Source organism: Thalassophryne amazonica, chromosome 13 (genome assembly GCF_902500255.1).
Source record: "Thalassophryne amazonica chromosome 13, fThaAma1.1, whole genome shotgun sequence".
In the NCBI taxonomy this organism is placed as follows: domain Eukaryota; kingdom Metazoa; phylum Chordata; class Actinopteri; order Batrachoidiformes; family Batrachoididae; genus Thalassophryne; species Thalassophryne amazonica.
Genome location: NC_047115.1, coordinates 37,147,007 through 37,161,110, shown reverse-complemented (window position 1 = coordinate 37,161,110; position 14,104 = coordinate 37,147,007). Strand labels below are relative to the sequence as shown.

Sequence of the window (14,104 nt, the reverse complement as noted above, 5' to 3'; positions counted from 1 at the left end):
AAAAATCCTGGCAATGGAAAAACATGCCTCTGCGGATAATTGCGGACGTGTGTGGATGCGGGCCGACTCATACAAGCATGTTTCACAGATATTACGGATGTTTAGCGAATATCTTCCTAAACACCAGTGGGACAGACCTTTAGATATACCGTTATTTACGAACTAAAAGCTGCTGCTTTTTCACACGCTTTGAACCCTGCGGCTTAAACAACCGAAATACGTCCACTAATGCATTGATTGGCAGAGTAAAAGTCACGCAGTAAATATAAATTCTTACCTGTTAGTTTCAGTGGGATTCATTAAATTCTGAAGAAAATATTCCACATAAAGCATCCTGATTATCCAAAATGGTGTGTAAAGGGTGACGAGAAGTCCTTGCAGCTGCGCTGTGAGATCTCCTCTCTCCCACCGAGTCTTGCCGATTAAATTATCCCGTGCCACAAAGAAATAAAATAATGTTAAAATTAGTCAGTTTTGTTTGTGTAGCAGACGGTAACAGTGTAACGTCCAAAGTGAACCTGAACTACACTACCTACAATGCTCGCTGCACCGACCGGCCAATCACGTCTTGCGCTTAATGATGACATCATCAAGAAGCAACAGCTAATCTGCCATAAACCACCGATCTACACACGACAGAGATTAAAATGTTTGATTTTAGGGTTTACAAACATTTTGACTGTTAAACTTTGCTCACTTTACCAGAAAAAAAATGTTAGTGGACTGAAAGTTATCGGAACTAAATTTATCAGAAGATAATTGGTCCAATGAAGGTTTTAAAACTTATCTGAAAAGTAATCAGCTAACAAAAAAACATTAGCTTCGATAATTATCGGTTATCGGATTAGCTGAACAGTGCCAACCACTGATTTTCTCAGTCCTCCCAGTCATAGCTTTGGGTTCAAGAGTTGACACCGTTCCAGGATCGCAATCATTCAGAAAACACTCCTTTATAGCATCATGCATGAGTCATCTTCAGTTCTCTTTCACACCCATCTCTCTCTCTTTGCTGCATTAAGAGGACAAGGGGGGGCAGAAAGGTCAGGGATAACAGTGCAAAACAGAGGAAACCTGAACATAAGCACAGCAGCCTTATTTAACTGCAACATTTTGGGGTGGGAAGCATGCAGCTTTTACCACACTGAAGCTGCAGTGAGCCGAGAAGCACTTAGATCAGGACAATCTCCTCTATGTCTGCACTGCAGCATTTAGCCTATTTCACCTGTGCCCTGCCTGTACTTTACAAATCCTATCACAAGACAGGCCCTACTTTGAAATCTTTACCTCTCAGATGAGTACAAAGTTAAATAGAACACACAGAACATACCCTTTATCAGACTGAATGAAATAAATGAAACATGGTAAGAACCTGAAGTGATTTCCACATGTGGAGGTACATTCCCTGGCAACATTATTAGGCACATCTTGCTCGTACTGGGTTGGACCCCTCTTGCCTTGAGAACTGCCTTAATTCTTAGCGGTGTAGCTTTAATAAGGTGCTGGATGCTGCACATTTTGGTTCATATCAATATGAACATGTTGCTGCATTGTTAAACCTTTTCAACCTGAATTGAAAGAAGGAAGAATGGATCAGTTTTCATGTTATTTGCACCAAATTGTTACCCTGTGATCTGAACGTTCTAGCACAAATTAAGACTCTTTAGACCAATCAACATTTTACACCATCTTCCACTATCAAATTTTGAAAAACATGCTCTAGCTTCAGTGTTCTGTTTTTATCAACAGGAGTGGCATCCAGTGCAGTCCTCTGCTGCTGTAGCCCATCAATTATTCAGTTATTTAAGTTATTGGTGCCGTTTTATCACCTTGAAGCAGTCAGGCCATTCTTCTCAGACTTTTGCTGCACACTGGATGTTTATGTTTTTTCTGCCCAATCTTGGTAGACTTTAGACATGGTTATGTGTGTAAATCCCAGATGCTCAGAAATTTATAAGTCATCTTTCCTCTCAATTCTGACACTTGAACTTTTACGGATCCTTTCGACTATGTCTGCATGCCTAAATTCAAAGGATTCAAGGATTCAAAGGAATTTTATTGTCATATGCACAGAAGAACATGTTCCCTGCACAATGAAATGTGTCTACTGCATTTAACCCATCCTAATTGCCAGTAGGAGCAGAAGTCGCCATTAGGCGCCCGGGGGGAAATGCATCGAGTTTGACTGATTATGTATTTGCTTTAAAGTATGTGTCACATGTGAGTCTAATGAAATGACTAAACTTTAGATGTCATTATAGTACAGCAGAAAACAGGTTAAAAGTACCTAATAATGAAGTGAGAAAAAAAAATAGATGGCAGGGAAAAAAAAAAAAAACAGTAGGTGATGTCTTTGATAGCTTTAAACACATGCAAAAGAAAGGCTTTAGAGGAGTGGAAATATGATTCAGTGAAGGAGATAGCATACTGTTTACTGTATCTTAAATGGCCTGGGTGTACTTCTTAGCTAAAACATCCCTGTTCCCACTTAGCTAGACTAGTGTTTCAGTCTCATACAAAGCTGAAAACTGTATCCTCATTGTGCAAAGTCCTAACAGGCCCTGGGGCTCATTGGTGTATGTGTTTATCCCCAGATTCTGTAGCATGAAGCACATGAGAGTCTATAAATCCCTCTGGTTACTTCCCTCTAGCCAAGGCCGGTACCAATTTATAGCTGGGTGAACTGGAACAATAAAAATGAAGCGTTTTGTCCAAGGACACAGACAGGTGGTGTTCCTGGGCAGCACATCTTACATTTTGTGGGTTTTTATTGTGACCAGTCCAAGGCACAGGTGCAATAATCATGCTGTTTATTCTGCACTGCTCATTGCATATGAGACACCTTTCAGGTGGGTCAATTATCTCAGCAAGAGTGAAGTGCTCAATGATATGGAATTTAAAAATAAATTAAAAAATGGAGTGAAATGATCCATTTGTGTGGATGGAAGAATCCTTTACTGTGGAGAGAAGAAATCTTAGATCTTTTACTTTACCGAATGAAAAATGATAGTGAAAACTAAAGTGTTGCATTAATACTTCTGTTACATGTATTTTGCATAATTTGCTTATAAAATAAATAAATAAATAAATAAATAAAAGGGAACTGTGAAAGCACAGGTCAAGCAAAAAAGCCACTGTAAGTGCTGAAATTGAAAATACATTTGTTTCTACTAGGTACTGTTAAATCCCCATCACAGATATGTATTCATGCATATGTTTATTAATTTTAATACATGCACTTAAAAAAGTCACAGCACATCCACAGGTTAAGACTAGCTTTATGACTGACATTACTTAATTACTATTGACCCGACGGCCGGCTGCTGTCTCTCTCTGCACGGTGTGAGGGGCTCAGCACTCCCCTTACACCATTGAGTCACAGCTCCGTCCCCGGCCACACTGACAAACACTCTCTGAAAGAAGATCCTCTGAGTAGAAGTCCACTCTTTCTTCTGTGTTTTGCTCAGACTCGCACTGAGTGTTTCGCTTTATAATTTTTGATTTTTTGGGCAACACACAACGCTTCACAAACACGGTAACTTAAATAAATAAATAAAAAACAAAACAAAAACAGTGACTGTGAGGCTTGCATGTTCAACCTCCAGCTGAAATACATCTGCTGAATCGCAGAGAAAGAGGATAAAAAATAAAAAAATAAAAAATGGTTCACTTTTACAAGTTGGAGAAAAAAAAAAACAAACAACAACAAAAAACAAAACAAAACAAAACAGCCACATCCCATTGCCATTTCAAAATGTCAAAACTTTGATGCAGCGACAATGCGCCATTGCTTCGGGAAAGCCCTGGACTATTGATATTGTTTAAAAATGCAGAAGTACTTTTTATCCGATTAATTAATAGAATACTTGATTAATAATATAATCGATAGCTGCAGCCCTAAAATACATACTCTTGACATTTGATCACATTTCATTTTGCTTGCGTTGACCTTGAAAATTTTTTCCAAGGTAAAAATTTGTGGATCTGGAAACTAGTGATGGAGGTTTGCACTTTGCAAGCGCGGTGCTCTCATTCCCCTTGTTATTTGCTCTTGTACAATCCTGTTCTTCAGATGAAAGTTAAAACGATGTCCTTAGCATCACTGTCCTGACTGTCGGCTTACGTAAACAACATGTACTCTCCCACAGAGTAAATACAAAGTCTGTGGTGACCTCAGCAAAAGTCTTCTCATATTTCTATTGACATGCACAGCAAAAATCAAGCTCCCTTGGACATCACACCACCACCACATTACCTCAAGCAACAATAGTGCCTGTTGTGGTGAAAGATAAAGTACAGCACAAAATGTGTGTGGTCAAACAATCTAGACCAGGCATAGTGCAGCAGCTAAGAGAACATTTAGAGCAAAATCATGCAAATGGTGATACAAGCACCAAAATTGGGATAAATACTCCTTAGATATTACTCTTTTGAACAAACCGACTGGCCACTTGAATTTTCAATAGGCGGCCTGGTAGGGGTCAATTGAAGAATTACACAGGAGTCAAAATTATAAATGCTCAAATCATTTTGAAAACTACACCACATTATTTGTCTGAACATAAAGATTCCAAAACGGTATAGTTTGGACTATCCTGTAACTGAATTTTCTGAAGTTATGGGGTAAAAACAGCAAAAATGGTGACAAAGGTCACTTTCAGTTTGTACAGGGGTCAAAAGTTAAAGTTGCTCCAATTTTGGTAAAACATGATGCAAATTATTAGTCGAGTTAACAGGGTTTTAAAAAGGAATAGTTTGGACCATGCATCATGCTTAGTTATGTTACGGGGTAACATATGTCACATGTCAAAGAATCCAATGGACGTTGACCTTGTTTGACCCTTACTTTGGAGCCCAAACATTCAACACAATCAAAACTATTCCAATTATTAATCCTATTAGCTCAACCAATAATTTGCATCACTTTACCAAAATTGAAGGAACTTTAACTTTTGACCCCTGTACAAACTGAAACTGACCTTTGTCACCATTTTTGCTGTTTTTACCCCATAACTCCTGATCATTCAGTCATAGATAGTCCAAACTATACCTTTTTGGAATCTTTACGATCAGACAAATAATGTGGTGTAGCTTTCAAAATGATTTGAGCATTTTAATTTTGACCACTGTGTAATTCTTCAATTGACTCCGACCTGGCCGCTTATTGAAAATTCAAGTGTCCAGTCGGTTTGTTCAAAATAGTAATATCTAAAGAGTATTTGTACCAACTTTAGTGCTTGTATCACCATTTGCACGATTGTTTCAGTTATCTGCTGCACTAGCACAGAAACATCTATCTGTTTGAGAAGTGACACACCAAACAACTTGTCATGGGAAAGGAATGTGGAAGTCATTTGAATCAGCCAGCAACATTTTAAATTCAAGAGTCGCTGGAAAAAAAATATCCCTGTTCCTGACATGAAAACAGTATTTTCTTCTCACTGCTTCAGAAGTGGGGTAGAATTTCTTTTTAAAAATGCATACAAGTATGAAATGTGCACTAATAAACATAATTCTAGGCTAAATGTTCACAGAACAGAGATATAACAGTAAATGAGGGATGTAAGAGGTACAGTGTGCTATTTGACAAAGGCTGAGCTTGCCTTATCAGCATGCTGCCACAACACAGCCACACACAATACGCTCTCCATAGCACGCTGTTAAAGAGTCGCTGGAGCTCATTGTGTTCAGGAAACACTGACCCCCTATTTACCATCCCTGCCAACAATTACAACACTAGATTCTAACCACCCACAAGCTCCTGGCCTCTGGAAGCATGATCATGGGTTATGGTTGTGTTCGAAGATAATGCCTTACAGTATGTCAAGGCGTGTATGTATGGAGGCTGTTTTCTATTTGTCAGGCTCAACACCCTGCCAATATCTCACTCAAGCAATTCCCCACAAACATTTTTTTCCCTCTAGCTGCAGGGCTGCCACAATTAGTCAACTAGTCACAATTACGTCAACTATCAAAATAGTCTGCGACTGATTTAATAACGTTGTCGTTTATTTTTTAAAAAGCTTTGTTTTTCGCTCAAAACTGCCACTGTACCTTCCACTGACTTTCTGCCCTTGTCACACATGTGCAGTAGTGGTCATCCGGGTCAGCCGTGATGTCACCAGAAAACCAGAGGGTCACCCCTTTGAGTCTGGTCCCCTTGAGGTTTCTTCCTCAAATCAGAGGAAGGTTTTTCCTTCCCACTGCTGCCTGTGTGCTTGCTCTAGGGGTTGGTAAGGTTAGACCTTACTTGTGTGAAGCACCTTGAGGCAACTTTGCTGTGATTTGGCGATATATAAATGAAATAAATTGAAAAAGTCATGCCTAAACAATATCATGGCTAGCTGGCAACAAAGCTCAAACATTTGGGAGCATTTTTACCATGGAGAAAAACTTGCAATGCAAAATCCACAAGGCAGAACTTGCCTTCCATGGCAGCACAACAGCACTGCATGAGGATCTGAGAATGAAGCACGTTGTGGCTGATGCTGACGAAGCGGAACAGTCGTCTCTGTAAGCTAATTGGCTAGTTGCCCACTAATATTAATGTCTATAGTGAGCTACTTACTTACACTGATAGCTCTAAATGTTAACATTAACGAAAAAAAAAAAAAAATGTTCCTCTTCCATGGACAACTTTGTTACCAAGCCAACAACATGCACACTTCAGCAAGCAAATATCCTGACTGAAGCAATCTTTAACATATTGGTGACTGACATGAGACCGATCTCACTTCATCACAATGATGGAAAATAAATATGCTGCATGCTGGTGAGATAGGCCGCAATTTACATATGATCCGATTAGTCGACTAATCACAAAAATAATCGGTGACTAGTTGATTATCAAAATAATCATTTGTGGTATCCCTACTCAGCTGACAGAATTGAGGTGAATGGGGCAAGCACCAAGGTCTCACCTGACCCGTAAAGAAATACATGTTGCATTGCAGCATGTTCTGCTGAAAATTTATACTGAACGCTTGCACCAAAGCTTGGTGACAACAAATGGTGATGTGCAAACAGACTGAGGTCATACACCAGAGATGAGTCATTCCAGCACCACTTGTCCATTGCAAAGATGATTAATTCACTGATTGAGCAGTTTTACTGGGAGAGAATGTCTGAGAAGAGCATTAGCGAAGACTGAGCCTGCTTACATCCAAGATTACATTGGATTTTATAGTCATTAGCATTACAGTAAACAATTTGTAGCTGCATGTTGCACAAACCATTAAAATACCCATTTTCCAACATTAAGCACAGCTGTTAATACACACACACACACACACACACACACACACGACAGTGGAAGACTTATTTAAGGATAGGCAACACAAGCCTGGGCATAGCCGTGAGCAATCTTGTCTCACAGCAAGAAAGTCCAAAGTTCGATTCCAACAGTGTCTAGTTCCTTTTTTGTGGCACATGTATGTTCTCCCCATGTCCCTGTGGATTTTCATCAGGCACTCCAATTTCCTCCCACCATAAAGAAAAAACATGGTCATTAAGTTCAGGCTTCTTTCAGTGCAGTGTCGGTAGACCTGAATTTGGTCACCAGGTGACTGATCGTGGCTGTCCAGTACTCCTAGTGATTGGATTGTATATCTAATTATACATTAGGATGGTTTAAATGAGTAAAGCTTCAGTCACAACCCATCCTAAGAGCTTGTAAGACTGGTCTAAGACCATTTTTTTTTTGCCAAATCCTACAATGATTGTACAATCATCCCAGGATAATTTTGTTCCTAGAGTGGTCCTAGAGTCGTCTTATCATCTTAGGGCCACTGTTGATCATGCTCAACACTTTCTAAGAGCTGTAAAGATGAAATTTATTGCAAGATGGAACAATCATTGTAGGACCATTGTAAGAGTTGTGAGACCATTGTAAGACGTATGTACAATTAAACCCTAAAAATGAATCCAATGTTATTCTTAGGATTTGTAAGATTATTGTACAATAAGTGTACTGCTAGTAGGATCCTCCTACAATGATTGTAAGAGGCATAAGAGCATCATGTGAGAATGGTCCAGGTATAAAGGGTTGGCTGCTTGATCCATTGTCAGCAACTATAGTATCACAGAAACAGTATCAGAATCGCCGCAGCTGATATAGCTTTGACCATTAAACATGACTAGTATCACCAGGAAATATGAAGAGTATGAGAAAAGGAAAAGGCAAGGGAAAACAGAGGAGGGAAGAAGAGATTGAAAACCCAGAGGTAGAGACAAGAGATGATCATGAACCTGGGGATGAAGAGCAGGAAGAGGTCGAAGAAGTACCAGGGCCCTCAAGTGGCCAAAGACAAAAGAAGCGTTGACAATATGTCAGTCTTACTGCAGGATGGCAGTACAAAGGTTGTAAGACGTGTATGGTCTTTGTACTATGTAAGTACAGGCAACTTGAGATAGCTACAATAAATGTAAGACATAAAAGGCAATTGGGCGGTTCCTACAACAGTCCTACTACAATCTCAAGATCATAGTACAATGTCTGTACAACAGGTAGCATCAAGTCCACCCGTTTATCTCAAGACAAATGCACAATCATCTTGCCACTTGTACAAAGGCCTTACAATGTCTGTACCATCGTAGTAAGACTACAAAGATAAATAAATCTTATGCGAGATGTAGGACCTACAGGAACCAGGTGATTGCAGGATTAAAAACTCCTAACAAAGGTTGTGACTGAGGCTTAAAACAAAATGTATGCATGTACAAATTACATAAACACCACTGTTCATCTTAGGGTTGCACAGTTGGACAATTCTACTGTGCATCACCAATGGCTAACTGACGTCACAAAGTGCAGTCACCATTGTGATACCATGCTATACTAACCATTGAGATAAGTGTCCCAACCCATCCTAAACAAAATATCAGAAGTCCTGATGAATCCTGCTGGTGCTTACTTAGAAATTCAAGATGGCCAAGCTTTAGTTAAGATAGCATTATATAGCATGAAAATAAGAAAATTTCAATGCTTTTGAGCTAACTCAAAAAAAAAAAATTATTTAGACAAACATTTTACACAACATGTTTTCTCATCAATAAGAGACCGTAGTCTTGTTTGAACCCTCCGTAATATCGGGGGATTTGACCACTTATGGGGACCTCCATTAAATATATACACAGCATAACTTCACATGGATAAATAGTGTGGAGTTTTGTTTTCAGCTGCAATCACCGACGCAGTTGTGAAAAGCTTATTTGTTTTTCGGTTCCCGGTGGAGAAGAAAAGGTGAGGAGATGGGAGACGCCATGTCAGTAAGTGGTAGCCTACAAAGCTAACCAGAATATCTCCGTTCTCTCGCCTGCAAAACCACCTCGACAAGTTTGTGCTCCGGATCATAAATAAACCACAACACTCCCACCGCATCACCACTTTTCCTTTGCGTTTTCACTTTGTTTGCATGTAATTTTCCCCAAAACCCATTGAAAATGCTGTGGTTGGTACCCTGGAAGTAGAGAAATTACATCATATTTTACCTCTTTAGCGCCCGCCCCCAAACAAGACTGTGCTGCCATATTGAAACATATTCAGGGGGTCAGAGAGATATAATTTCAAAACAAGGACCACCCTATTGATTAAGTTCGCTGCAGTGGCGCTTCAGCCTATCGGTACAATGGCTCTGCAAACATTGCATGTTGCTGTCTTGCTTTGCAGTGTTTCTTGTGTAAAATATTTCCACACAGCAGACGTGTGATGAAAAGTTGGTTAGCAACAGTGCTACTAAATGCTCACCTGCTAGCTGGCTGCAAACTGCGGAAGGGATTCCCTGATTGGAGGCATGTCTCATGACTCTGCGTCTCATTGAGCAGAGCAGCCAGCAGGGATTCACTTGTGGAGACATTTCAACAGAAAACACATACACACAGACGTGACTCCTGGATCGGAAATCTCTGCAGGTTGGGTCGGAAATTTCCAATCTGTGAATTACGTTAGTGTCAGAACCTGCTACCGATATTGCATCAGATTGGCCCTATGAGCATTTAAAATGTCACCACAAAGACAGACTGGTGAGCTGTCCAGGGTGTACCCTGTCCACTAACTGCTGGGGAAAGGCTAAAGCACCCATGACCTTTCTAAACCTATTTAAATGTTTAGAAAATGGATGGATGGTGCATCAAAACTCACTAGATGCAATAAGGTTTGTCCTTAGTTTGTGTTCTTTTGACTTAATGATTGTGTGTTCAAGGTGGGAAGAAACACACTTGGACACAAGGAGACCACTTAAACTGTGCACAAAAAGGAAAAAGGAATTGGTGGAAGTGAACCCCAAACCTTCTTGCTATGACACAAAAGTGCCAACCATATAACTATAGAGAAGTATACTATCACACAGCTCTATAGTGTCCACGTCCATGAGTGCCAAGTCTGCCGGTGTCAAGTTGATTGCCTTCTGTAAATATAACCAGCTTCTTGTGTGAAAAGAGTTTGTTAGTGCTGAGGTAGACAGACCATTACAGTGAAATCAATGGACCAATGATCATGATGATGATGATTATTATTACATGGCAGGGCTCCAGAGCTGAGGTTAGCACAGTGCCAGTCACACTTGGCAGGAACCTTCTAATCCTGTGTTTTGAGCAGTATATATATATATATATATATATATATATATATATATATATATATATATATATATATACACACAATTCATGTCATTATCAATACACCAAGACGCATTAAAATTATAAACCTGCAACACAGCTCCAACAAAACAGGCATCTTAATATAGCAATACAGTTCGTAAAACAACCATATAAGAGCAAACAACTGCCGAATAACCTACAGATCACCTCGCAAACTTCCCAACACAAAGCGATGCTGCTGTAAAGCCACAAAGCAGCAGCAACCGCATCAACAATTGCCACGTCAAATTAAACCCGCAGGTAATTTACGATTTACTCTGCGCTGACAAACGTTCAAACCGACTAAAAATCAGGAAACATTAAAACTATAAAAAGGTATGAAAACAAAATCCAAACTCACCGGCATCATTTTAGCTTCGTACCGCATTTAGCTAACAGACTCGATCAGCATGAATTCCCACTGGCAGTTTCGACGTAAACGCCGGACTGGATCACTTTAATCCCACAAACTGAGACGGACCAAGGCGACGTTCTCCTTTCTGTTCTGCGGTCCTGTATTAAAAGAACATCACGTCACCGCTGTGTTAATTTAACTCAATATAAACAAAACACGGTAATATTATCTGTCGTGGACCTGTTGCAACAAACACAAAAGGCCTTCGTGACCAAAGTTTGCTTAGTAACTTTGAAGCGCTTTGTTGCGAGCGCGCTGTGCTCATGAAAAACAGTCTCATTTCATTAGCAACGTGACAAGTGTGGCAAAAAAATACTAATTTAATAATGTATGGTATTTTTTCTTGAATTTCCGAGGTATTACTTACCGAAAGATGAGTAGATAATCAGACAGAGAACCAGTTTCCTGACAGTTCTGCTCGCAGCCGATCCCAGAATGACGTATCGAGATAGGAAAACATACAGTCCACCCTGGAATTCAAGCTCCGCCCCTTTCGGGAAAACACCCCCAGCGGCTCGAGCTGTACTGGAGAAGAAATCAAACGGTTTGCCTGAGCGAAGGAATTATTTATTCATTTGCTTGTTTATTCATTATTTTATTGTATTTTATTGTATCACACAGAACCCAGAACATGAACAGCTTTTTCTTTTCTATTTAATCCACTAGATTGCGGATGCAGCCTGTGAGCTGTGTATCTGTGGTTGCAGCGTCATTATGCGTCGTCAGGCATTAGATTAAATGCAAATCGTTGATGCGCTGACTTAAACTTGGTTTAAAGTGATCTGAAAATGCTGTTTTGTGCGGCGTTCGGGTGTAGCAACTAACAAACTAACAAAGGACTGTGGAGTAAACATCCATGAGTATTATATGTAATATTAATGATGTGGGGAAATGACTATATTGCTGAATAAAGTTTAGAAACTGATTTATTTGTTTGTGTTGATCTGTTTTCTGTAAAGTATATTTTGTTTATATATAGCGGGTCGGATGACCGGTCCAAGATGGCGGCCCCGCGGTTCGGTAGTAGCGATCGATGCGGAGTCTAACTCACCACCAATGATGTGCAAGTCAGGTAAGAACTTAGAATGAACAGTAGAACTTTAAAAGAAACACGAGACAGTGATTTACAATTATAAGATACTAAATAAAAAAATACTATTATGAGTCAAAAATAAGATTAAATAGCTTTTTCAGTATTTTTAGTTTACTATTTTATTCATTTGAAAGACCTGGTTGTAATGTTTGATAATGTTATTTGATTTACTCCTACCTCTCAGCTTTCTACTCCCAGGATTCCCACGGCAACTTAAAAGTCGAGTCGCTCAGAGTCCTGTTCATTTGAGCCGCCTGCTGGTCAGACATCAATGAATGTGGAATAACGATCTCTCTCTCTCTCTCTCTCTCTCTCTCTCTCTCTCTCTCTCTCTCTCTCTCTCTCTCTCTCTCTCTCTCTCTCTCTCTCTCTCTCTCTCTCTCTCTCTCTTTCTGCGTGTGTGTGTGTATGTGTATGTATAAACCATGCATGCATATTTAATATATTATAAGTTATTATAGTAATTATAATTGATGTCCTATTAATTTATATATTTATTCATAAGTATACACTCAAATTTATTGAATAAACCTGAGTAGTATAATATAGTCATCCTGGCAATACAAAATGTAAATAAGTAGGAACAACGCTCATGGACCAAAACAAAACATACAAACAAAAAAGAAAGAAAGAAAACAGGTAAATGTCGTGAAGTCAGACATGCATGAAACAACTGTCATATTTCTAAATATATTGGAATTACATTTACCACACACACACACACACACACACACACACACACACACACACACACACACACACACACACACACACACACACACACACACACACACTCATCTTCAACCGCTCAGTCCAATTAAGGGGGGTGGGGGGGAGATTACATTTCAATTTATTTTATTTGTATAGCACCAAATCACAACAAAGTTGCCTCAAGGCACTTGTAATGAGTAAGGGCTAATCTTACCAACCCCCTGAGCAAGTACACAGGAGACAATGGTAAGGAAAAACTCCATCTGGTGATAATGAGGAAGAAACCGCAAGCAGACCAGACCCAGAGGGCTGACCCACTGCTTAGGCCATTCTAACAGTTACAAAGTTTTTACAGATTGTACAAGAGTTTCTTTATAAACAGAAGAAACAAAAGAGCAACTATTAAAACAGAGTCCTTAATTGAAAATACTGTAGAGTCCATCTTGGGTCTCTAATGCATAGGCATCCATGTATCAGGCTGGTGGCCTATATCTGGTGATAAAGTAAAATGTTTGAATTTATTCGCCTGGCCTTGGCTATATGTGGCATCCTGAGCAGAACAGAGAGTCACATGTTCAAACGAGTTATATTTTATACCCCCAGGAGCCAGTAAACTAAACCCAGATTAATGAATAAAAGCAACACCTCCACCTTGCTTTGTATTGCGAGACTGTAAAAAATCATACTTTGGAAAAATACTAAATGATAATAAAAATAATATAAAGGAAACATGGAAAATATTGAATAGTATTATAGCAAATAAACCCAAATCAAATAACTATCCAACATACTTTACTTATGACAACAAAGATGAATATAACATGAGCCAAGTAGTGAATCGTTTCAATAAATTTTTTGCTAATGTTGGGCCAGATCTGGCAGCTGAAATCCCACACAGTACATGGGAAAATCAGCAATTAATCACCAGAAATCCGCACACAATGTTTCTCAGCCCAGTAGATGAAAGGGAAATTACTAACATAGTTAGTACATGTAAAAGTAAAAAGTCAACGGATCATAATGAGGTACATATGTCCTTAGTAAAGCGAATAATTACTGAAATCGCAAAACCATTATCATATATTTTTAACAAATCATTTCAAACTGGGATTGTTCCTAACAGTATGAAAGTGGCAAAAGTGATACCTTTATTCAAATGTGGTAGCAAGCATCTTTTTACTAACTACAGGCCTGTGTCTCTATTGTCACTATTTTCAAAGATACTGGAAACGCTTTACAGCAGCAGACTGGAT

The 14,104-nt window shown here is 39.3% G+C and overlaps 1 protein-coding gene across 2 annotated transcripts in view; it reads right to left on the bottom strand.

Moving 5' to 3' along the window:
* The window catches only part of tp53bp2a (tumor protein p53 binding protein, 2a), a 74,950-nt gene extending 63,423 nt beyond the window's left edge, over window positions 1-11,527 (bottom strand). For both annotated transcript variants that reach the window (XM_034185643.1, XM_034185644.1), the window contains exons 1-2: window positions 11,415-11,527; window positions 10,994-11,145 (exon numbers count right to left, since the gene is read on the bottom strand). In XM_034185643.1, the coding sequence (XP_034041534.1) occupies window positions 10,994-11,020 (27 nt within the window). In that variant the 5' untranslated portion in view covers window positions 11,021-11,145; window positions 11,415-11,527. The remainder of the gene's footprint in view (window positions 1-10,993; window positions 11,146-11,414) is intronic.
* Between the last annotated feature and the right edge of the window lie 2,577 nt (window positions 11,528-14,104).